Below are 26,075 nucleotides of genomic sequence, written 5' to 3'. Positions count from 1 at the left end.
CTTGTGCTTTGACTTGTATGCTCTGATTATTGGGTCATGAGACCCATGATTGTAACATCTTGCTCCTCGGAGCCTATTGAATGAAATACTTGAGTTATAGAGTCATGTTGTGATGCCATGTTGTATTTGCACATACCGAGCATATTGTGTGTATGTTATTGAAATGCTTGGTATGTGTGGGATCTGACTATCTAGTTGTTTATCCTTAGTAGCCTCTCTTACCGGGAAATGTCTCCTAGTGCTTCCACTGAGCCATGGTAGCTTGCTACTGCTCCGGAACACTTAGGCTGGCCGGCATGTGTCCTTCTTCGTTCCTGTGTCTGTCCCTTCGGGGAAATGTCACGCGATGAGTACCCGAGTCCTGTTAGCCCGCTACAGCCCGGTTTACCGGAGTCCTGCTAGCCAAGTTGCTACAGCCCGGATTCACTCGTTGATGACCGACACGTTCGTTGTTGGGTCATGTATGCATGTCCCTGTAAGTTAGTGCCACTTTGGGTTCACGACTAGCCATGTCAGCCCGGGTTCTTTGTCATATGGATGCTAGTGGCACTATCATATACGTGAGCCAAAAGGCGCAAACGGTCCCGGGCCAGGTAAGGTGGCACCCGTGGGAATACCGTGCGTGAGGCCGCAAAGTGATATGAAGTGTTACATGCTAGATTGGTGTGACTTAGGATCGGGGTCCTGACAGCTTTGGTATCAGAGCCTGACTGCCTGTAGGATTACCAAGCCAAACTGGTCGAAGTTGTGTCTAGAAATGCTTTAGTTATGTAAGGGAATTGATTGTGGGATGGAAAGTAAGGCTCTTTTTACTCCTTATACCTCATGGCCTTATGATCTGAGTCATCCTCTTCTCTTCTACGGGGATTAAGATCTAGGCTATCTCCTCTTTCTATCAGGATCAGGTGTTACTAATCTGTAGACTTGTAAGATTGTTGGATGTAAGCCTCAATCCAGTTCCTACCACTTCTGTATGTTAACTGATGATCTCGAAACCTTGATATTGTGCTTCTAAGTGGCTATGCCACCATTTCTGTAGTATGTCTCCAAACTTTTGAGCATTTACAGCCGTTATGCTGTCCGAGTCATCCCAGGTTTCTAAACAATCTGATGCACTTGCAAATCCTTTCCCTCTGGTTTTTATGTTCCTTCGGGCCAGGTTAATCACACTAATTGCTGAGTTGAGGTATTCTATTGCCTCAACATATATGTTGGAATTATCATTATGACCCTAGGTGTCCTAGGGGATCATCTAGTAATCTAGCCATGATTTGTGTCCTAGTGTGATGATTCTGGCCTTTATTCTTGAAAGCATCCCGTGATGCTACTTAGTAGTAGATATTCTATTCCTGGGTTCTTGAACCCGAGATTCACTCTACTTACTTCATGTTGATAGTGTTTGCTAGTTTCTTTAGGATATTAGTAACTTTGCGATAGTCCTCGAGGTTCGTGGTATTTCCTTCTTCCAAATACTATGAACCGCTTATGGCAGATGTTTATTGGATCAAAAGATCACAATTAGAGTACTCTTGAGGAGTTCTCCATTCATAAATCATGACTCTGCCAGTCCTACCTCTCTGCATGGGTTATCCAGAAGAAACATGTTGAACTTGGTTCGACATACTAATCTATGCATCCACAACTCAGAAAATTATATGTTCTTTGAGTTGTCCCTCTTAGTTGTCTTCCAACCCTCGTCTATCATTTGATAGTCAAGAGTATGCGTGCATTCCTATTACTCTTGTGGTCCGTCAAGCCATTCTATTCCGGAATGACTAGGAGAAACAAACTCCAGTACCTTGCCCATTTCCAGGATTGGGTCAAAGCAGTCGTACTCCACAGATCAAATTGCTAATCTTGCTTTTGCTCTGTTCTACCTTGGAGTATTACCATCTTCATATCAAGAATGTCATGGGAATTGCACACCATCCTATGAACTCTTGACACAGTGATACTTCTCTCCATCATTATTCATTTCTCGGTTCCCGGGTTGTTGCAACCGGAATGTCGACAAGTGAATCGTGATGTGTGAAATCAATACTCCTAGCAACCTTGTTGCTTGGTAGTTAAAGGACAATAATTTCATTCTTAGCGTGTTGGTTCTTGAATCATCATTCTAAGACTGTTCGTGCTACCTAGTCCTTATTTCTGGTGCACTCTTCGATCAATGAGTTAGGGTTTCAATCCCTTGCTTAATTGATCACATCATCTTGCTTCGGAAACAAGATTGTTTTCGAGCTTAATAACATATTGGTGGTTCGTAATTTTCCGAATATCTTCTCGGAAGTATTACCAGGTTGTCACCTGACCGCTATGTTGGGTTCGTGATCAAGTTGGTTTTTCATAAACCACCCCCTTCTCCAAAATTCTGTGTTGGATACCCTGAGCTAGTTGGTAAACTGAACAACAACTTGGAGAGTTGGAAGATAAAAGCTTGTCCGACTTAGTTCATTTTAAGGGATATCTTGTATGTGTGTTGAAGAAAGATGATATCTTTATTGGTTGATCCTCGTGATCAATTGTTGGATCTATTATCTTACCCAAACCATTGATTTGAGTATGGGTTATCGTCAAATCAAATCAGAACCAACGATATTCGTAATGTTGTCTTACTCATGGTTGTTCCTCGAGCATACACCATTATATCTTTCGGGTCTGACCAATGCTATCACCTTGTTCACATAATTGTGGAATTCCACTAATATGGAAACCTGGATGAATTGTTGTTGAGCCCATTGACAACATCCTTATCTCCTCCATGATTTTGTTGAACATTAAGCTAGTGTTGGAAACTTGTGTAAGCATTATCTTCATGACTCGTTCATGAAGCATATGTTTGGAAAAAAGAAGTGAGTCCCTCTAATTCATGTGCACTTGATGCAAGTTGCCGCCATGAATTTGAGAAGGCTTGTTTTACCTCCTATGGAATCATCCCAAGTCAGTCATGCACGTGCGAAGAATTCTGTGGTCTGTTAGACTGATCATCCTCATTCCATATGTATATCCTAGCACACCAAGCCACTGATTGAGTTGTTCAAAGATAAAGGAGTCTGTCCAAGGTGAACTCTTTGGACTTCCACGCGTGGAGACTTCGATGTCATTAATGATGGTTCCCCACCTAAACTCGGTAGTGTTTTATTGTAAGACTACCATGTGATAATGTTTGTCTGGGACAACGTGTTCACATGTGTGTAGCAGAACCAGCTCATGTTTTGGAGCTTGCTATCGTAGTTCATTTCCCGAGAATCTCGCAACGTCATCTCATCGATTTGTGTTGCGAACTTTCTTTTTCTTTCTAGACTTGATGAGTCTGGAATATCCTGACACCAGCCAGATCTCAATCTCAGGCAGATATGATGGTTGGAACATTTCCCAAGAACTATAATATTGGTCTCTCGATAACCGGTAAAGTGGATGTCGTGGCCAACACACCCAGCCGGAAGACCTATTATTGTAGTATCTTGATTGAGGAAGTTGGCCACCTCCCCATAAGGACTTCGTAGGATTTACTCCCTAGCTATGCCTTATGATTTTTGTGTTTCCGAAGTACGACCTTTACTTGATGTTCTAGATACCAGACCATTTCAAGGAATGGGATACACTAGTACATCAGGGAGAACATTAGAAGCGGAGTGCTAAATGTCTCTCGGTCGATCATCTAGATTTCGTCCCCTTGGCCTCGCTAAGGTGAAATCCGAGAAAGTGTTATCCTCCTTTGCATCTGCATCGTCCATCGCTATTCATCATGGTAGTATGTTGTGTTTTCAGCACCCTTGACATGGATGTTGGTAAAACCTTGATGATTATGGAAATGCTCAAGTTCTTGAGAGCACGCACAAGCGCTAGGTGTTACCATCGGCACTAACTGGGATTGCTCTCAGTTTCCTCGGTTATGCTATAACTTTTCAAATAGTGGACTCACTCTCTACTGTTGAGCTTCTCCTCAATTACTAAAATCATCCCTTGTGTGGTTTTCAACAAGGTAATCCACATCATCCATTCTAATCCGGGTATGCCATTCTACCGAACCCCTCTAAACGATCGCTCGAGAATTGCCCTAAGTTGGTGTAAAGAGTCTCAATGATCTTTGAATCAAAGGTAATTCTTTTTGCCACTTAAGGGGTGATCCTATGAGTCACCTCCTCTAAGATGTCTCGTTATGGTTTTATGTCAACTTAACTCCTCGCTGCGCTGACAACCGTTCACCACCTTCTTAAGTGTGGAATTATAGTCTACCTAGTAAACCTCCATCATTTGTTCCACTCCATTCCTCTAGAGGTGTGCTTCGTCTCTCAGCTCGAGAGATGTTGCTATGTCTCATTCCGTGAGTTAATCCTGAGTTGTTCAACCTTCGAGAAGAACGATTCTTTTAGGGTCTTTCCTTTCCTCTCGTTGTCATGTTAGTTGGAGTTCTTAGAGCAAGACTTCAAGACAATGATGGTGAACGAATCAACGTTCATTTGAAGTGCAACCTGGATCGTGAAGATAGTGTTAGTTTGCGCTTCCCTTTCATCTTACTCTACGCTTGAATCTCGGGACAAGATTCTTGTTTAGTGGGGGTGAGTTGTCACATCCCCGGTTCAGGCCTTGTTTGTCTTTGCTTTATCATTCATGCATCATGTCTAAATTTATTTGAAACTTGAAATGGGGATTGCCTAAACCCTAGCATTAAAGGAATTCACTAGGTTCAACCAAAATATTTCCAGTAATTCCAAATGGCTTTCAAAAATGTTCATCATTCTTGGAAAATGCTGGAAACAGTAGCCAGAGGTGATGCACATTTTTCCATGACATATTTGGGATCTGAATTAAATCATACTCTATTTGAATTTGGGCATTTAAATTCGATAAAATATTTAAAATGTCCAAATAATCCTAAACTGAAATGTTCCATGTTGGATATATTCCAAACAGTGGCCATGAGCAGTTTTGTGATTTTTGAGTGTGCCTAAGCAATTTTTAATAAAGCCCTAAATTTTACAGAAAATAGAAAACAGGAATAAAACAGAGCAACCTTACCTGGACTTACCTTGAGGCCCACCAGGGATACCAGTCCACCTGCGCGGCCCGTTACCGTGCAGCCCAGCTGCCAGTCATCTTCCTCCCCCTCGCCCCGAAGCAGCTGCGTGCTGGACGCACGCGCGTCGACACCGGCCACCTCCTGCTTCGCGCTGGAGGCCTCTCCTTCGTCCTAATCCGCCTCTCGCGACGCCATGCAGCCCTCTCGACCCTCTCTCACTCTCCCCCGACCTCGTCCCCTCCTCTGTCCCGCTCCTCTCTCCACCGAACGGAGCCATCGCCACCGTCGCTGTTCGTCGTGGCCACCGACCTCCCCACGCCAAGCCAGCTAGCCCACGAGCACCGCCTCGCTGCGGCGCACCTCTACGCCCAGTCCCACGAGCCCGGACGCCTTGAAGAGACGCTTCGAGCTCGTCTCCTACCTCGGACTCGCCGGTCGCCGTCGCCCGATTCGTTGAACTCCGGTCGCCTCCGAGCTCGCTGACCACCTCTTCCTCTCCACTGTGAGATTCTACGCCTCCCCTCTCTCTCCCCGTGCTCGATTTCACCGCGTAGCCATCGCCTCTGTCGATCCCGAGAACCTGTCGCCGCCGGCTGTGTCGCCGCCGTGGCTAGAGCTCACACACATCGCGTCTGAGCATACCACCGTGCTCAGCGTGATGCCAAAAGCCCAAAACCCCAACCCACTGCTCCTGCCGTTCGCTGTAGCGTCGTCTCCGCCGACGCCCGAACTCCGGCCGCCGCCGCGAGCCCTGTTCTGGTGAGCTCCGGCCAGCCCAGCCCCAGCCGCCGCCACCGTTGGATGCGGTGCACCTTCAGCTACCCGTAGACGCAAACCACGCGCAAAACCGAGCCCCGTAGCGAGTTTCCGGCGAACTTCCGCCGCCGATCTGGTCGTCGCCGGCCTAAGTCCGACGATGATGACATGGCGTTACCATTAGCGGCTAATCCCTCAATTAGCACACTAACAGACAGTGACAGCGGGCCCCACCACAGGGTCAAACCCCAGTCAGCGCTAGTTTTGACCGTGGTTTAGTTCCTGGGTCAATGACACGCGGGTCCCACCAGTCAGAGTTGACCCCGGTCAACTCGGCTGACCTGCTGACGCAGTAGTGACACAATGCTGATGTCATTAATCATTTTCTCGTTTAAAACTAATTAGGAAATTCCAGAAATGCCCAAAACTTCTAAAATTCATAGAAAATCAACCGTAGCTCCAAATGCAAAGATTTATATATGAAAAATGATCAGAAAAATCCACTCTATCCATCTGTACTATTTTCATGCATGTTAGAACAACTTATGACTACTGTTTAGGATAAATGATATGAATGGCATTTGAATATCCACATATGGAGTTTGAATTTGAATCTTAGATTCAAACCAACTCCATTTAACTTGCTGCTAGTTGCATTAGCCAAACCACAGCATATTGCCATGTCATGATCATGCATCATATTGTGCATTGCATTGATTGTGTTCTTGTTTGTTTGTCGGTGCTTGTCCCCTCTCGGTAGATGTGGTTCCGACGATGAGTTCGATGACACCAATGAAGAACTATACTATCTTCAGAAGTGCCAGGCAAGCAAAACCCCCTTGTTCATTCCAATACAATCCTACTCTCTCGCCCTACTCTCTTTTACTGCATTAGGACAACAACGAGTCATTTGTTACTTGTTGCGGTAGCTGAACCCCTTTATCCTCTGCATGACCTGTCATTGCCATAGTAAATAGATGAAACCCACTAGTATGAGTAGGAGTTGTTTGAGCCCTGTTGTGCCTACTCATTCATGTTTGTTTCTCATGCCTGCTACTGCTTAGAGTTGAGTCAGGTCTGATTCATCGGGAATGAATCAGAGGTGTGTGAACATGTCCTGTTGTGTGTGAGCTAAGTGTGTGAACACGATTTGGTAAAGGTAGCGGTGAGAGGCCGTGTAGGAGTACATGGTGGGTTGTCTCATTGAAACCGTCCTTAGGAACTGAGTTCTGTGTTTGTGATCCATGATTCAGCTACTACCATGCATTGGGCCCTGAAATATGACCCCGCTCGACTTCTTATTCACCCTTGTCCTCTGTCCAGGAGTTGCAACTAGTTTCTGGTGTTTGTAGGATATGTGTTGGAGGCCGTGGGCAGCGCTGACCCGAGGGGTGGGCTGTGATGCGGTAGATACACCGTGGCACGGTGTACCGGGCGCCCGTTTGGTGTCTCGGGAACCCTGTTCACATCGTTTGGGGCTGTGAGCGAAACCCCGGCCGGATCTCCTCGCGGATGGAACCCGAATAGGCGATAAACCTGGACTAGAGACTTGAGTGTTTAGGTAGGTCGTGGTCTACACCCACGTCGGCTTTCGCTTGAAGTCTGCCGAGCACATGTCGTGTGCAGACGCTAAGTGGTGGAAACATGTATGAAGAAGTACACCCTTGCAGGGTTAACATCATCTATTCGAATAGTCGTGTTCGTGGTAAAGGACTTCTGGGTTGCCTATACAGTTCATAGACAAGTGAAAGTGGATACTTTAAAATGCGCAAGATAAGCGTGAGTGCTATGGATGGCGTTCGCGTAGGGAGACGGGAGCGGATCCATAGTGGTGTATTGATATGGTGAATATGTGGACTCGTGTGCGCCACCTCAAAGAGTCGCTTGCAGTCGTAGTTCAGGATAGCCACCGAGTCAAAGCTGGCTTGCTGCAATTAAACCCCACCATCCCCTTTGTTGGTAATGATGCATATGTAGTTAGATCTGATGTAAGTCTTGCTGGGTACATTTGTACTCACGTTTGCCTATTTTATGTTTTTGCAGAGAGACTTCAGTCTCACTAGTAGTTTCGCGTGGACTTCGACGTTTAGCTTGTTACCTCAGCTACGATCTTGTGCCCTCGGCAGGATCTGGTAGATAGTCAGGCTTCTCAGCCTTTCTCATTTATAGATGTCTGTACCCAGACATGTTAAGCTTCCGCTTGTGCTTTGACTTGTATGCTCTGATTGTTGGGTCGTGAGACCCATGATTGTAACATCTCGCTCCTTGGAGCCTATTGAATGAAATACTTGAGTTGTAGAGTCATGTTGTGATGCCATGTTGTATTTGCACATATCGAGCATATTGTGTGTATGCTATTGAAATGCTTGGTATGTGTGGGATTTGACTATCTAGTTGTTTATCCTTAGTAGCCTCTCTTACCGGGAAATGTCTCCTAGTGCTTCCACTGAGCCATGGTAGCTTGCTACTGCTCTGGAACACTTAGGCTGGTCGGCATGTGTCCTTCTTCGTTCCTGTGTATGTCCCTTCGGGGAAATGTCACGCGATGAGTACCCGAGTCCTGTTAGCCCGCTACAGCCCGGTTTACCGGAGTCCTTCTAGCCCAGTTGCTACAGCCCGGATTCACTCGCTGATGACCGACACGTTCGTTGTTGGGTCATGTATGCATGTCCATATAAGTTAGTGCCACTTTGGGTTCACGACTAGCCATGTCAGCCCGGGTTCTTTGTCATATGGATGCTAGCGGCACTATCATTTCCGTGAGCCAAAAGGCGCAAACGGTCCCGGGCCAGGTAAGGTGGCACCCGTGGGAATACCATGCGTGAGGCCGCAAAGTGATATGAAGTGTTACATGCTAGATCGGTGTGACTTAGGATCGGGGTCCTGACATGCATATAGTATTTAGAAATGCTACAGAGCTCCCACTCACTTTCTTGTAAATACAGGCTTCTCCAAAAGTCTGTATAAAACCATATGCTTTGATCAACTCATCAAAGTGTATATTCCAACTCCGAGATGCTTGCCTCGGTCCATAGATGGATCGCTGGAGCTTGCACATTTTGTTAGCATCTTTAGGATTAACAAAACCTTCTGGTTGCATCATATGCAACTCTTCTTTAATAAATCCATCAAGGAATGCAGTTTTGACATCCATTTACCAGGTTTCATAAAATGTGGCAATTGCTAACATGATTCGGACAGACTTAAGCATCCATACGAGTGAGAAAATGTCATCATATTCAACACCTTGAACTTGTCGGAAAAAAAATTGCGACAAGTCGAGCTTTGTAGATAGTAACACTACTATCAATGTCCGTCTTCCTCTTGAAGATCCATTTATTTTCTATGGCTTGCCGATCATCGGTCAAGTCCACCAAAGTCCACACTTTGTTCTCATACATGGATCCTATCTCAGATTTCATGGCCTCCAGCCATTTCGCGGAATCTGGGCTCATCATTGCTTCCTCATAGTTCGTAGGTTTATCATGGTCTAGTAACATGACTTCTAGAATAGGATTACCGTACCACACTGGTGCAGGCCGTACTCTGGAAAACCTACGAGGTTCTATAGTAACTTGATTTGAAGTTTCATGATCATCATCATTAGCTTCCTCACTAATTGGTGTAGGAATCACAGGAACTGATTTCTATGATGAACTACTTTCCAATAAGGGAGCAGGTACAGTTACCTCATCAAGTTCTACTTTCCTCCCACTCACTTCTTTCGAGAGAAACTCCTTCTCTAGAAAGGATCCATATTAAGCAACAAAGATCTTGCCTTCGGATCTGTGATAGAAGGTGTACCCAATAGTCTCTTTTGGGTATTCTATGAAGACACACTTCTCTGGTTTGGGTTTGAGCTCATCATGCTGAAACTTTTTCACATAAGCATCGCAACCTCAAACTTTAAGAAACGACAGGTTAGGTTTATCGCTAAACCATAATTCATACGGTGTTGTCTCAACGGATTTAGATGGTGCCCTATTTAACGTGAATGCAGCTGTCTCTAATGCATAACCCCAAAATGATAGTGGTAAACCGATAAGAAACATCATAGATCGCACCATATCCAATAAAGTGCGGTTACGATGTTCGGACACACCATAATGTTGTGGTGTTCCAGGTGGCGTGAGCTGTGAAACTATTCCACATTGTTTTAATTGAAGACCAAACTCGTAACTCAAATATTCATCTCCACGATCAGATCGCGGAAACTTTAGTTTCTTGTTACGATGATTTTCCACTTCACTATTCTTTGAACCTTTCAACTATTTCAGACTTATGTTTCATCAAGAAGATATACCCATATCTGCTCAAATCATCTGTGAAGGTCAGAAAATAACGATACCCGCCACGAGCCTTAATACTCATTGGTCTGCATACATCAGTATGTATTATTTCCAACAAGTCAGTAGCTCGTTCCATTGTTCCGAAGAATGGAGTTTTAGTCATCTTGCCCAAAAGGCACGGTTCACAAGCATCAAATGATTCATAACCAAGTGATTCCAAAAATCCATCTTTATGGAGTTTTTTCATGCGCTTTACACCGATATGACCCAAACGGCAGTGCCACAAATAACTTGCACTATCATTATTAACTTTGCATCTTTTGGCATCAATATTATGAATGTGTGTATCACTACGATCGAGATCCAATAAACTATTTTCATTGGGTGTATAACCATCGAGGTTTTATTCATGTAAACAGAACAACAATTATTCTGTGACTTTAAATGAATAACCATATTGCAATAAACATGATCAAATCATATTTATGCTCAACGCAAACGCCAAATAACATTTATTTAGGTTTAACACTAATCCCGAAAGTATAGGGAGTGTGCGATGATGATCATATCAATCTTGGAACCACTTCCAACACACATCGTCACTTCACCCTCAACTAGTCTCTGTTTATTCTGTAACTCCTATTTCGAGTTACTAATTTTTTAGCAGCCGAACAAGTATCAAATACTCAGGGGCTACTATAAACACTAGTAAGGTACACATCAATAACCTGTATATCAAATATACCCTTGTTCACTTTGCCGTCCTTCTTATCCACCAAATATTCAGGGCATTTCCGCTTCCAGTGACCATTTCCTTTGCAGTGTAAGCACTCAGTTTCAGGCTTTGGTCCAGCTTTGGGCTTCTTCGCGGGAGTGACAACTTGCTTGCCATTCTACTTGAAGTTCCCTTTCTTTCCCTTTGCCCTTTTCTTGAAACTAGTGATCTTGTCAACCATCAACACTTGATGCTCTTTCTTGATTTCTACCTTCGTCGATTTCAACATCACGAAGAGCTCGGGAATCGTTTTCGTCATCCCTTGCATACTATAGTTCATCACAAAGTTCTACTAACTTGGTGATGGTGACTAGAGAACTCTGTCAATCACTATCTTATCTGGAAGATTAACTCCCACTTGATTCAAGCAATTGTAGTACCCAGACAATCTGAGCACATGCTCACTAGTTGAGCGATTCTCCTCCATCTTTTAGCCATAGAACTTGTTGGAGACTTCATATCTCTCAACTCAGGTATTTGCTTGAAATATTAACTTCAACTCTTGGAACATCTCATATGGTCCATGACGTTCAAAACGTCTTTGAAGTCCCGATTCTAAGCCGTTAAGCATGGTGCACTAAACTATCAAGTGGTCATCATATTGAGCTAGCCAAACGTTCATAACGTCTGCATCTGCTCCTGCAATAGGTATGTCACCTAGCGGTGCATTAAGGACATAATTCTTTTGTGTAGCAATGAGGACAAACCTCAGATCACAGATTCAATCCGCATCATTGCTACTAACATCTTTCAACACAATTTTTCTCTAGGAACATATCAAAGTAAACATATGAAAGCAACAACGCGAGCTATTGATCTACAACATAATTTGCAAAATACTACCAGGACTAAGTTCATGATAAATTTAAGTTCAATTAATCATATTACTTAAGAACTCCCACTTAGACAGACATCTCTCTAGTAATCTAAGTGATCACGTGATCCAAATCAACTAAATCATGTCCAATCATCACGTGAGATGGAGTAGTTTCAATGGTGAACATCACTATGTTGATCATATCTACTATATGATTCACGTTTGACCTTTCGGTCTCCGTGTTCCGAGGCCATATCTGTATATGCTAGGCTCGTCAAGTTTAACCTGAGTATTCCGTGTGTGCAACTGTTTTGCACCCATTGTATTTGAACATAGAGCCTATCACACCCGATCATCACGTGGTGTCTCAGCACGAAGAACTTTCGCAACGGTGCATACTCAGGGAGAACACTTCTTGATAATTAGTGAGAGATCATCTTAAAATGCTCCCGTCAATCAAAGCAAGATAAGATGCATAAAAGATAAACATCACATGTAATCAATATAAGTGATATGATATGGCCATCATCATCTTGTGCTTGTGATCTCCATCTCCGAAGCACCGTTGTGATCACCATCGTCACCGGCGTGACACCTTGATCTCCATCATAGCATCATTGTCGTTATGCCATCTATTGATTCTATGACTATCGCTACCGCTTAGTGATAAAGTAAAGCAATTACAGGGTGTTTGCATTTCATACAATAAAGCGACAACCATATGGCTCCTGCCAGTTGCCGATAACTTCGGTTACAAAACATGACCATCTCATACAATAAAATATAGCATCACGTCTTGACCATATCACATCACAACATGCCCTGCAAAAACAAGTTAGACGTCCTCTACTTTGTTGTTGCAAGTTTTACGTGGCTGCTACGGGCTGAGCAAGAACCGTTCTTACCTACGCATCAAAACCACAACGATAGTTCGTGAAGTTAGTGATGTTTTAACCTTCGCAAGGACCGGGCGTAGCCACACTCGGTTCAACTAAAGTTGAAGAAACTGACACCCGCCAGCCACCTGTGTGCAAAGCACGTCGGTAGAACCAGTCTCGCGTAAGCGTACGTGTAATGTCGGTCCGGGCCGCTTCATCCAACAATACCGCCGAACCAAAGTATGACATGCTGGTAAGCAGTATGACTTGTACCGCCCACAACTCACTTGTGTTCTACTCGTGCATATAACATCTACGCATAAAACCTAGGCTCAGATGCCACTGTTGGGGAACGTAGTAATTTCAAAAAAAATCCTACGCACACGCAAGATCATGGTGATGCATAGCAACGAGAGGGAAGAGTATTGTCCACGTACCCTCGTAGACCGAAAGCGGAAGCGTTATAACAATGTGGTTGATGTAGTCGTACGTCTTCACGATCCGACCGATCCAAGTACCGAACGTACGGCACCTCCGAGTTCAGCACACCTTCAGCTCGATGACGATCCCCGGACTCCGATCCAGCAGAGTGTCGGGGAAGAGTTCCGTCAGCACGACGACGTGGTGATGATGATGATGTTCTACCGACACAGGGCTTCACATAAGCACCACAACAATATGACTGAGGTGGAATATGGTGGAGGGGGGCACCGCACACGGCTAAGGAACGATCACGAAGATCAACTTGTGTGTCATGAGGTGCCCCCCTGCCCTCATATATAAAGGAGGGAGGGGGGAGGTGCGGCCGGCCCCTAGGGGTGCGCCTGGAGGAGTCCTACTCCCATCGGGAGTATGACTCCCCCCTCTTGCCTTGTTGGAGAAGGAAGGGGGAAGGGGGAAAGAGGAAAGGGGGGCACCGCCCCCCCTTCCTTGTCCTATTCGGACTAGGGGGGGCATGCGGCCTGCCCTGGCCGGCCCTCCTCTTCTCCCTTAGGGCCCATGTAGGCCCATTAACCCCCTGGGGGGGGTCCGGTAACCCCCGGTACTCCGGTAAAATCCCGATTTCACCCGGAACGATTCCGATATCCAAATATAGGCTTCCAATATATCAATATTTATGTCTCGACCATTTCGAGACTCCTCGTCATGTCCGTGATCACATCTGGGACTCCGAACAACCTTCGGTACATCAAAAACTATAAACTCATAATACAACTATCATCGTAACGTTAAGCGTGCGGACCCTACGGGTTCGAGAACTATGTAGACATGACTTAGAACAGTTTCCGGTCAATAACCAATAGCGGAACCTGGATGCTCATATTGGCTCCTACATATTCTACGAAGATCTTTTATCGGTCAAACCGCATAACAACATACGCTGTTCCCTTTGTCATCGGTATGTTACTTGCTTGAGATTCGATCGTCGGTATCCAATACCTAGTTCAATCTCGTTACCAACAAGTCTCTTTACTCGTTACGTAATGCATCATTCCGTAACTAACTCATTAGCTACATTGCTTGCAAGGCTTATAGTGATGTGCATTACCGAGAGGGCCCAGAGATACCTCTCCGACAATCGGAGTGACAAATGCTAATCTTGAAATACGCCAACCCAACATGTACCTTCGGAGACACCTGTAGAGCTCCTTTATAATCACCCAGTTACGTTGTGACGTTTGGTAGCACACAAAGTGTTCCTCCGGTAAACGGGAGTTGCATAATCTCATAGTCATAGGAACATGTATAAGTCATGAAGAAAGCAGTAGCAACATACTAAACGATCAAGTGCTAAGGCTAACAGAATGGGTCAAGTCAATCACATCATTCTTCTAATGATGTTATCCCATTAATCAAATGACAACTCTTTTGTCCATGGCTAGGAAACATAACCATCTTTGATAAACGAGCTAGTCAAGTAGAGGCATACTAGTGACACTATGTTTGTCTATGTATTCACACATGTATTATGTTTCCGGTTAATACAATTCTAGCATGAATAATAAACATTTATCATGATATAAGGAAATAAATAATAACTTTATTATTGCCTCTAGGGCATATTTCCTTCAGCCACCACCTGATTGGTTTGGGGGGCAAGTCTCCCTAGGGTTTCCCTAGGGAGATCCAATCTGCCTTATCCGCCGCCCCCTCCTAGGGGAAACCCTAGGGCGCCTCCTCCTCCCCCTTCCCCCTATATATAGTGAGGGAGACAGAGGGAAGCCGCACCCGGAAACGCCCTGGTGCTGCCCTTCCTCTCCTTCCTACACCTCTTCCTCCTCCGTAGTGCTTAGCAAAGCTCTGCCAGAGAACCACGAGTTCCATCGCCACCACGTCGTCATGCTACCGGAGTTATCCCTCAACTTCTCCTCCCCCTTGCTGGATCAAGAAGGAGGAGACGTCCCCGGGTTGTACGTGTGTTGAACGCGGAGGCGCCATCCGTTCGGCAATTGGATCGGATCTTCCGCGATTTGAATCGCCGCGAGTATGACTCCATCAACCGTGTTCTTGGAACACTTCCGCTTAGCGATCTTCAATGGTATGAAGATGCACTCCCTCTTTCTCGTTGCTAGCATCGCCTAGATTGATCTTGGTGACACGTAGGAAATTTTTGAATTATTACTGCGTTCCACAACAATAGTAACATCATAAGCATCATGCATCGCAGAAGTAGCATCATCAATTACTTGCGACATATCAGAATGAATAGCATGTGGTGGTGTCACAAATTTACTCATAACAGAAGGTGAATCAAGTGCAGAGCTAGATGGCAGTTCCTTACCTCCCCTCGTATTAGAGGGATAGATCTTGGTTTTGGTATCTTTCAAATTCTTCATAGTGATCAACAGATATAAATCCCAAGTGACTCAGAGAATAGAGCTATGCTCCCCGTCAATGGTGCCAGAAAAAGGTCTTGATAACCCACAAGTATAGGGGATCGCAACAGTTTCGAGGGTAGAGTATTCAACCCAAATTTATTGATTCGACACAAGGGGAGCCAAAGAATATTTCCAAATATTAGCAGCTGAGTTGTCAATTCAACCACACCTGAAAGACTTAATATCTGCAACAAAGTTTTTAGTAGCAAAGTAGTATGGAAGTAACGGTAACGATGACAAAAGTAATTGTAACAGTTTTGTGATGATTGTAACAGTAACAACGGAAAAGTAACTTAGCAATGATCAATATGTGAAAAGCTCATAGGCAATGGAACAGTGATGGATAATTATGTCGATGGCATTCATCATGCAACAGTCATAACATAGGGTGGCACAGAACTAGCTCCAATTCATCAATATAATGTAGGCATGTATTTCGTATATAGTCATACATGTTTATGGAAAAGAACTTGCATGACATCTTTTGTCCTACCCTCCCGTGGCAATGGGGTCCTAACGGAAACTAAGGGATATTAAGGTCTCCTTTTAATAGATAACCGGACCAAAGCATTAGCACTTAGTGAATACATGAACTCCTCAAACTACGGTAATCAACGGAAAGAATCCCAATTATTGTCACCTTGGGGTATGCGAATCATAACTCGTAATAGGTGTCTACAACTTGCAAGATAGGATCAAGAACACACATATATTCATGAAAACATAATAGGTTCAGATCTGAAAGCATGGCACTCGGGCCCTAATGACAAGCATTAAACATAGCAAAGTCATAACAACATCATTCTCAGAACATAGTGGAGACTGGGGATCAAATCCTAATAAAACTAACTCGATTACATGATAAATCTCATCCAACCCATCATCGACCAGCAAGCCTACGATGGAATTACTCACGTACGGCGGTAAGCATCATAAAATTGGTGATGGAGGAAGGTTGGTGGTGATGATGGCGATGAATCCCCCTCTTCGGAGCCCTGAACAGACTCCAGATTAGCCCTCCCGATGAACAACAGGAGGCGGCGGCGGCTCCGTATCGTCAAACATGATGAACTCTTCTCTCTGAATTTTTTCTCCCCGAATAGGGTTATATGGAGTTGGAGTTGAGATCAGAGGGGCTCCAGGGGGCCCACAAGCCTGCAGGGCACGCCCCAGGGGGTGGGCACGCCCCCAGGGCTTGTGGCCTCTGGGTGGCCCCCTCTGGATAATTCTTGTGCCAGTATTTTTTATTAATTTCAAAAATATTCTTCATAAATTTTTAGGTTAATCCAGAACTTTTATTTCTACACAAAAACAACACCATGGCAATTCTGCTGAAAACAATGTCAGTCTGGGTTAGTTCCATTCAAATCATGCAAGTTAGAGTCCAAAACAAGGGAAAAGGAGTTTGGGAAAATAGATATGATGGAGACGTATAGATCCTCGCCACAAAAAACCACCACCATTAAATGGGTTAGTTTTGTGCCCTTTCCTAAGGTTATATCTAGTCATCAACTTATCATAAGAAAACAACCAAAGATGTGAATTTTAGATGGACCTTTAGACTCGCCACAACAAGAATATAAAATGGGATGAACTCCTGTAAAACAAATCACATGATACAATGAGCTAGTAGAGTGGTGACTTTTTTGGGGGTGGGGGTGGGGTGACCTTTGTTTTCTAGGTGCCACATCAAGGAATAAGATTCACTAAAGGTTGTCGCCACCGGTCCGCCTCGTTTTTGGTGGCCTTAGGGCCATGGCAGCGCGGTTGATCTTGGCCATTGCTAGCGAAAGGGCTTCGTTTTTAGATGTTGCTTTGAGTTTTGTTTGGGTTTGTATCCTGCTCGGAAAGACAAAACGGAGGCCGTCTCCTTAAAGATGAAATAAGGTTCTCCCCGCCTAGCCCCCATCTCGATGGTGCGTCTAGGATCGTCGATGGGCATGTGGAGTTGCGTCTCTGGCGGATCTGTCATTGGTGGATTTGCTCGGATCTGGTTGTAGTTCGTCTACGTCTGTGTGTCTTCAGATTTCCTTCTGATCTACGTTGCTCTTCAACGGCGGCAATTGTTGTTCTGGTGCGCTGGTCCTATGAGGACTTACCACGACGACTTCTCGACTGTCAACTACAGCAAGTTTTGTCCGACCCAGGCAAGGGAGGGGCGATGATGGCGGCGCGCCTTCGGCTCGCTTCAGTGCTTGTAGTCCTCGCCAGGTGGTCTACGGACATGAATGCACTTTTTATTATTTCTGATGTTTTTTGACAGATTATTATTATTTCTGATGTTTGTTGTACTACCATGATTAAAGATGAATAGATTGAAAGTTTTCTTAAAAAAAAGATTCACTAGAAGTTATTATTGGAATTTAGAAAATATGGCAGTTAAACATCGTTGAAATTTTAATAAGTTCAAATGATTTTTTTTGAAAAGAAAAAACTTATTTGATCCTCGACGACTCTGCGCGTCCATACGAGCTGTACATCTAGAAGACTCTGGAACGCGTTTCCTACTGCAAAAGAACCTGATAAGCAACACGCGTACAGAGTACGCCATTCACGCATAGAGGACCCCAGACCCGAGCCCTAGACAGCCAAACCTTCCCGAAATCCCGATCCAGACCATCAACTTCCCCCAAATTCCCCACGCCGCGCCGCGCCGCCGATCGAGCGCAGAATCCCGAGCGCCGCCCGCGATGCCGAAGAAGATGGGCGTCAACTCCAAGGCGGAGGCCGCCCGCGAGCGCCGCTCCGCCGAGGAGTCGGACCGCCGCCAGCGCGCCGAGCGCGCCAAGGAGGAGGAGTACTGGCGCGAGGCCGAGGGGTCCAAGTCCCGCGCCGCGCGCCGCCGCGAGGAGGAGGCCGAGAAGCGCGCCGAGGCCGCCGCCCGCAAGGCCGAGAACCGCCGCCTCGCCGAGGCCGAGGCCGCCGCCGTCGCCTCCGCCGTGTCCAAGACGGACGCCCGCAAGGCCAACCGCGTCGGCGCCCCGGCCCCCAAGGTCACCGAGGCCGAGCTCGTGCGCCGCCGCGAGGAGGAGCGCCTGCGCCTCGAGCGCGAGGCCGAGGCCGCCAAGAAGCGCGCCGCGCGCACCGCCGAGGAGGAGGAGTACGAGCGCGTCGTCCTCGTCGCCAACACCAACAGGGACGACTCCATCATCGAGGCCTCGGGCGTCGACGAGGCCATCGTGCGGTTGTCGCTTGTTGACACAGACGCGGCCTTGCCGGCAGACAGGCATCCTGAGCGCCGCCTCAAGGCATCATTCAAGGTACATATTTTAGTGTTTGTCCAAAGTTTAGATTTGCTTACTGAACTGCTGCGCAAGTTTGAAAAATTGATGATGGTTACATTATAATCACGAAAAAAAAAGGATTTTTGTGCTAAGCAGTGTACGATTAACCAAACCATGGTATGATTTTACTGTTCCATGCGCATTAGGTCTGCTGACAATGATAGTTATAGTTTCGATATGAATTGTGAGAATGCCCAATAGTGACTTCTTCTGGTACTAACTGTGCGGATGAGCCCTATGGTACTTGTTTACAATTGTTGGATGTTCCATGAACACGATTAGAGACGGTGAGCAATCAAATTTCTATAATCTCTCAAGAGAGGACGCAATGAGTTGATATCTGCTATCCTAGAGCTAATTGCTCCCTGAACATAATGAGTGGAGTATCTTGTATGGTAGTTACTGGTTTATTACTAAAAACCCATAGGCCGAGGAGCATAAGGGGAAATTCATCCACAGGGCCAGTTAGCTAGTTTGGGAGGCAACATCTTACCACTTCCACTGCCACTCTCACAGACAGTATTTTGATGTACTAATGCATTTAATCTTACGATTTTGCGATTACCTTAGTTCAGAGTTCAAACACAAACTTCTGATTGGTAGATGAATTTTAATCATGTCACTTACAAGAGTATTCTGCATTATGTGCCATGTTACTTTGCAAATCCTACATTGGATGCGATATTTTTTTATTTTTTTGAGAAAATTGGATGCGATTTATTGTACTCTTAATGAGTCATTTAGTTTCATGTGGTATGCTATGGTTGGAACTTATGCTCATTGGAGATCTGTTGCTTAAGTACATTCCGAATTATCTTTATGATAGGCATTTGAAGAGGCAGAGCTCCCTAGGCTGAAGGAAGAAAAGCCAGGCCTAACACTGAAACAGTACAAAGATATGATATGGAAGCTATGGAAGAAATCCCCAGACAACCCTCTGAACAAGGTTTGTTCATATAATCCTATATGCTACTTGTTTTTCAAATATATTTCTTATTTGTGCCCCATATTTTCTTGGTTCATTGAGTCTGTTGCCTTTAGCATTATAACATGTTATTTTGTAATTATGTTGCATAAATGTTGTCGACAAAGAACTGACGGTAATCAATACATCACCGGCATCTGCAAAAGAATAGAAAGAGAATGGGGGCAAACCTCAACAATCGGCAATTGCATCACATTTATTTAATACTCCCTCACATTATGGGACGGAGGGAGTATCTTTAATGAAAATATTTTCCAACAGAAATTAATCCCGAAGTGATGATTCTGGATATTTTCCTGTAATTTAACTTGGAAAGCAGAAGGGTGGTGTATGAATTATGACTACTCTAGGGGTTTGTTGTCTCACCTGAGTTGTGATTATCATGTGCAGGCAACTGAGTGAGGATACAGTCCCAGTTTCTTACCGATTGATATGGATTCTAAGGTGAGTTTCCATGGCTTTAGTAGGCGCCTGTGGCTTTCATAATTCATGGAACAATAACGTGCCTTAACACGCAGGCATCCAATGGAACAGAACTGCAGCTGCCTCAGTATCTTTGTCCGTGGAGTGAAATGATGTGTGGCATAGCTTGAACCAAATACTCAAGCTTCTCAGCTAATAATCAACAAATCGATGCAATGTATATTCTGAGGGTTTGCTTTTGATTAGAGAGATTTTGTCCAAGTTCATGTTGTACTTAGTTATGTTTGGGGCATGTTAGTACTTGAATTTTGAACAGTTGGGCTAATACAGGATGATTATGCCATTTTCTTCTGTCTATGTCTTCCGTAATCTTTGTGAATTTTTCATCTGGTCATTGTGATTGTAGCGAAAAGTACTCCCTCCGTCCAAAAATACTTGTCATCAAAATCGATAAAAAGAGATGTATCTGGAACTAAAATACGTCTAGATACATCCCCTTTTATCCATTTTGATGACAAGTATTTCCGGACGGAGGGAGTAGTAATGGTGATGAATCGAGATATCAAGCACTTGAGGTTACACTCTGTAGTACTGCTGCTGCTGCTAAAAAATATTGACAATGCAGCTTTTGCCTGAAAACAAATCCTTCCTGAAATATTTCATATCTGAGGGCTAGGCGGTGGGATAGAAAATGCGGAGGCGTGACGATGGTTTTGGTTTCGGGGGTGGTTGTGAGGCGGCGGCGCAGGTCTCCCTGTTTGCTCAGATGGATCATGGATCTGGTGGGGGGCAAGCTGCTCTGCGCTGGAAGAAATTGGAATCATGTGATGCATCATGGACCGTTGCAGTTTTGTACAGGCTCTGGCCTAGAAGGGTGCTACGGTTTCTTGCATCCATCTGAACCGAAAGTATGGTGAAAATCTGAGTGGCATTGTCGAATTTGCAAAATGTGTTTGGCTGGTCAATACATTGATTTACAACTGTCTCCCGGTAGAATTTGATTGTATAGAAGTATTTTCTGTTTGTTGTCTTCAGCGATTCCGAGGAGTTTCCATTTCTATGTTTAAACATGTTTTAGAAGCAATTGTATTCATACATTGTAAGTTGGAGTGCTTACGCGGGGCGGATAATGATTGCACAAGGCAAATTGATATCTCATTTAAGTTTGTTAAAATTTGAAACCTTGTGCCAAGTAGATTCTCGGCGTAGAACAAATCTTCAATCATTGTATTATTATCAGTTGTTGCCATGGGCATTTTTTATCTTTGTTACATGTTTCCAAACAACAACCGATGCAATAAAGATCCACACACCACACGTATACAAATCCCACACCAATCACTTCACACTATGCCATAAATGGAATGAATCGAGCTGCGAGCATCTTGCTCCAGAGTACAATTATAGTTCATTTGTAGCCGTTCTGTTCATAAGTCGGCGGCTTCGGCCCGAGCAGGCTGGTCATCATCCTGAGAACACAAATAAAGGAAGCATTCAAAGGTCAGCACGCATGCTCGATCTAATATAGCACTTTTCACTGTATTGTTCTACAGATAGTTTCATGCATTGCTGGAAGGAAGAAGAACCGAGCAGTGACTAACCTCTGGACCCGACCCTGCGGCTTTCTGCAGCAGCACCCAAACCCCAAACAACAAACGGGTCAGTCAGTTGCTTCCCCGGTCTTTCCTCAGTAAATTTCGTAAGAGTGCGCACACTTGCCTTTCTCTCGGCCTTGCCACGATTTGGTTACGCTCTGCCGCCGCGCCTGTCGTGGCTGCGGCTCTCGGAGGCTGCTCCCCTACTCTGGGGACGGTCTTCACCTGAAAAAAAGAAGAAGATGATATGGTCATTGATCGCCAGACCTCCTTTGGCTATCATCTTGTTTGCATTGTGCACTGGCCACTGCATCAGATGTATATCAGATCATAGACTCACCAGATTCCTTGCTTCAAAAAAAATAGACTCACCAGATTCCTGAACTGAAGGTTGTAGAACATCTGCAGGTAGCGTTGTTTGGCCACTCTCTCTTCCTTGTTCAGAGTCCTCCAGAAGCCATACATTGACCCCATGTTCAGCACTTTAGTTGCGTAGATCTTCCATGTGTAGCTGCCATCGTGTACACATGGTTAGTATTCTTACCAGGTGATAGGAAGACCATTCCTGAGGTAGGATAAAAGTCGATGCCTACCATTCGTAGATGCGCTGAAGCCCGGCAGTGGACATCTTGTTCCAGTAGCCTGGGTCTTCCTTGCACTTCTGGAAGAAGTCTGCAATCTTGGTGCCTGCCTCCCTGCCGTTCATTGGGTTTATGTGGAAACCCGAGACCCCATCGACGATGATCTCTGCCGGCCCTCCTTGGTTTGTCGCGAAGGTTGGCAGCCCGCAGTTCATCGCCTCGATGACTGTTAGCCCAAATGCTTCATAGAGAGCAGGCTGAAACCAAAGAAAAGGCTAGTGTTGAGGTTTTATTTCAAGAAAGAAAGAAAAGGCTAGAGTTGAGGTTTCATCCACTTCAGAGGATGCAGGCATATATTGTTCATGATCGAGCAATTAGTTTTGTAGCTCATTGTATACCTGAACAAATGCACCCTTTGTATCTGCAATGTAACGGTACAGCTCTCCGTTACGGACACGGTCAGTTTGAGCCTTGATCCAGCGGATCTGTCCTTTCAGTTGGTACTTGTCGATCAAATTGTGCATCTTGTTGATCTCGTCTATCTCTTCCCGGTCCTTGGACTGTGCAGCATTCAGGAGACCTGCAACGACGACGAGGTTCACGAGGTCCCTGACCTTCTTGTTCTGACCATACCACTCGACTAGTCCGGTGATGTTCTTCACCTTGTCCAGCCTCGCCATCGAGAAGATGATTGGCTTACTTCTGTCTGCCAGATACCCTCTGATTTGGCAGCGTCACAACAGTTAGCAACTTCATCTGATCAAATGAAAGTATGTGTGTTTCAGTGTTTGTAAGGAACTTACATGTGTTCATCTGTGTCCTCCTTACTGTACAGCAACTCCTCAATCTGTGGGTGTAAAGCTGTCAGCCGCTTCTGCTTCTGTGTGAAGGGAAAGTAGACGGACTGATCGGCGCCAGGTGCAGCAATGTTGAACTTCGGGTCGAAGACATTGATGCCCGTGGCGTAGCGGCAAAGGCCGGGCATTGTGAATGCATAGTGGTGTTCATACTGGCCAGGCTTCTCTTTGCTGCATCACACTTATTTATGTTAAGAAGTTCTAGGAGTAAGTACTTCGAGCACTGAAGTTATTACAATAAGATTCAGTATACAGACCTTCCAGCGATTTCTTGGTATGTGCTAGTGATGATAAAGTCAGTAGTGTTCATGGCAATCATATCAGCAGTGAATTGACAGGAGAAGTGGTACTTCTGGTCCAGCTCTCTCCACTTGGTATCCGAGTCCTCATACTTCGTCTTTTCGAGAGCATGCGCTATCGTTCCCTGTCAGGAAGATCATTTAGGGTGTAACATAAGCTGTGATTGGTGGCAAAATAAATCCTGAGGAATCCTATTTGATTAGATATTTTCTCACCTGTGTGACTCCTAGTTTGCTCGACATGAGGGACGCCACCAAGTTGCCATCGGTGTAGTTGCCAATGATCAAGTCTGGTTTGCCCTCTAGAATGTCAAGAATTTTGGTAGAGGCATCCTGAAATTGCATCGCGTTGAAATTTTACTCAAGATTCCTTAACACAAGAGACAAGAGTGCTGATGATTAATAATTCGTAGGTGGCAAACCTGAGCATATCTCTCCAGGTAAGGGTAAATGTCGAACCGGGAAACCCACTGGCGCAAATCCTTCCCATCTTCAGTCTTGAACGGCACACGTAGTATGTGTGAATATTTTGTGTTTTCAACTGGTTCAAGCTCCACATTACACTTTGTGCCTTTGGAATCTGGTATCAGTCTTGTTAGCTTCAGCACAAGAGTAGACATTAGTTTATCAAGTTCTACAAATACAGAGATAGCAGGAACGGCTATGATCACAGTGTAAATAGATTTACCACAAGAATCTTTGGTGTTATATGCAAACCCTGCAGCTTGATTCTTTGCAGAAGCTCCTCTTCCATGGACCTGACTTGGTCCAGGATGTAGACAACCTGTTATGGAGAAACCATGCCTTCAGAGTATGATATAAGCTGATCAGAGTATTATTTCCTACGATTTGATGATATTGATACCTGACCGCCGGTGTCTGGCAAGCCTAGAACCTTCTCTTGGCCAAAGTAACCATGGATAGAGAAGACAACAATGTTAAATATGGATGGAACCCTGCTGAAGAACTTCTCCATGTTGATAGGATCCGGCGCCTGGAGAACTTCAGATAGGAAATTCAACGTCTCCTTGCACCTCTCGGCATTTTCACCCCACCCTTTCTCCAATCCCCACTCTTGAAATCTGCAGGACCATTGTAAATAAACCTTAGGCATTTTTGGCACCCTAGATTTTTATGCCGCTTAATTTGGCAGTACATTACCTTTGTTCAAATTTCAAATATGGTGTGAATTTTGGCAGCCCACTGACAAAAACTTCTGCGAGGAGCAGCGCTGTCTGAAGCTTGTTCACCGTGTCGATTGTGTCGTTAACCATCAGCTTCTGCATGTTTGCAAGGATACATAAGTCTGACCAGTCTGTTAATTTCGATAATCTGTGTGGTGTGAGTGGCTGATATCCTTACCTCTCCGCGGTAGTTCAGAGTGAGTAAATAGTCGAGCAACGGCTTCATGCTTTCAGGCTTGCCATTCAGCTTCGAAGACATGAACTTGGAGACGAACTGCATCCCGTTCCCTATGGACGAGGGAAGTGTCAGACGAGGTGTTGAGAGGTCAAGAGCGCCGAAATCAACCTCGAGCGAGTTGTCATCCTTGGCCCTGAAATTCACATGAACAAACAATTTTCTTCTTCAGTTTCACAACTAGTACATAGATAGAATCAAATTGCATTTCTCATCCATCTGAAGCTTAGATCATATCAGGAAATGCACATACCATTTCTCATCGTATAACGTCTCTTTGAACTTGAGGTACTCGGACGGCGTGATTCCTTCGACCGACAGATCATCGGCGTGAACCTTGACGTACTCCCAGATGCCGGGGTTCATTCTGACGGCGAACGCGACGAACGGTGGTAGCACTACTGCTTCCTGCAAGCATAATAATGATAGAAAAAATTTAATAGGCTCTCCAACAGAAGTGAATTGGGTAATTTCAAAGCGAAATAACAACTAACCTGGGTGGAACAAATGATGTAGCCGAGGAAGCCTTCGACGAGCTTCTCCTTCTCGACCTTGTCGTCGAGCGACCTCTCGAGCTCCTCCATGAGCTGCTGGTTCTTGAGGAGCCTGCGGCCTTTGGACACGTAGCGCTGGAAGCACCTCTTCATCTGGTAGCGGCTCTGCCGCAGCGCGTCGGGCATGGTCTCGGCGACGCTGTCCATCCTCTTGAAGCTGAGCTTGGTGGAGGCCATGGCGAGGGACTCGAGCTCACCACCAGGCTCGCTGAAGTTGGCGGAGAAGGCCCAAGAACTATGCTGGGAAAGGGAAGGAAAGCTGTGTGGTTTGTCTGGGCGTGGGTGAGCAGCGATTTATAGAGGATGGCACGGAGCAAAACTTGGCTCCCTGGAGGAAGTTTTCTTTGGTGTGGACAACTGGACATGCAAGGTAGGCGAGGCTAGGCCGGGAGGAGAAAGCACATCGGCCGGGACAAGTTATTCCAAAGAAGCACACACGCGAGGGAGGGAAGAAACGCATAGCGGCATAGGATGTCTTGCACATTTCCCCATTTTTGTTAACCTCCCGCTTTTAGTTTAGGACAGAAAGCAAAGTTCCTTTCGTGTCTCGTCACGGCATGAAGATGCATGCAGAGCAGAAGCGGCAGGATGGCCAAGTATTGTACAGCCGTCACAGGATGCCAGCTTGCCAAGTCTGCAGGCGCCCTTCCAAATCTTGCTCCTA

The 26,075-nt window shown here is 45.2% G+C and overlaps 2 protein-coding genes across 3 annotated transcripts; one reads left to right on the top strand and one right to left on the bottom strand.

Annotated features, from left to right (window-relative positions):
• The first annotated feature begins 17,944 nt into the window (after nucleotides 1-17,944).
• Nucleotides 17,945-20,485, top strand: LOC119365226 (coiled-coil domain-containing protein 124-like). Of its 2 annotated transcripts, none has more exons than XM_037630839.1 (4): nucleotides 17,945-18,674; nucleotides 19,525-19,644; nucleotides 20,074-20,127; nucleotides 20,218-20,485. In XM_037630839.1, exons 1-3 carry the CDS (start codon nucleotides 18,105-18,107, stop codon nucleotides 20,083-20,085), a joined length of 702 nt encoding a protein of 233 aa, XP_037486736.1. In that variant the 5' UTR covers nucleotides 17,945-18,104; the 3' UTR covers nucleotides 20,086-20,127; nucleotides 20,218-20,485. The 2 variants fall into 2 exon arrangements, with proteins under 2 accessions (XP_037486736.1, XP_037486735.1); XM_037630838.1 differs by having other exon boundaries at nucleotides 17,947-18,674; nucleotides 20,202-20,485.
• Nucleotides 20,486-21,323: 838 nt separating this feature from the next.
• On the bottom strand, nucleotides 21,324-25,696 carry LOC119365225 (sucrose synthase 7-like). The gene is made up of 16 exons (XM_037630836.1): nucleotides 25,352-25,696; nucleotides 25,111-25,265; nucleotides 24,801-24,993; nucleotides 24,600-24,718; nucleotides 24,304-24,520; nucleotides 24,127-24,222; nucleotides 23,861-24,037; nucleotides 23,655-23,771; nucleotides 23,397-23,563; nucleotides 23,086-23,310; nucleotides 22,681-23,002; nucleotides 22,295-22,539; nucleotides 22,074-22,212; nucleotides 21,826-21,926; nucleotides 21,708-21,731; nucleotides 21,324-21,575 (listed from the first exon to the last, which is right to left on the bottom strand). Exons 1-16 carry the CDS (start codon nucleotides 25,586-25,588, stop codon nucleotides 21,515-21,517), a joined length of 2,595 nt encoding a protein of 864 aa, XP_037486733.1. The 5' UTR covers nucleotides 25,589-25,696; the 3' UTR covers nucleotides 21,324-21,514.
• Between the last annotated feature and the right edge of the window lie 379 nt (nucleotides 25,697-26,075).

The sequence above is a fragment of the Triticum dicoccoides genome, chromosome 2B (assembly GCF_002162155.2).
Source record: "Triticum dicoccoides isolate Atlit2015 ecotype Zavitan chromosome 2B, WEW_v2.0, whole genome shotgun sequence".
Classification (NCBI taxonomy): domain Eukaryota; kingdom Viridiplantae; phylum Streptophyta; class Magnoliopsida; order Poales; family Poaceae; genus Triticum; species Triticum dicoccoides.
Note: the sequence above shows the minus strand (reverse complement) of the source record. Positions and strands in the feature narration are given on the sequence as shown.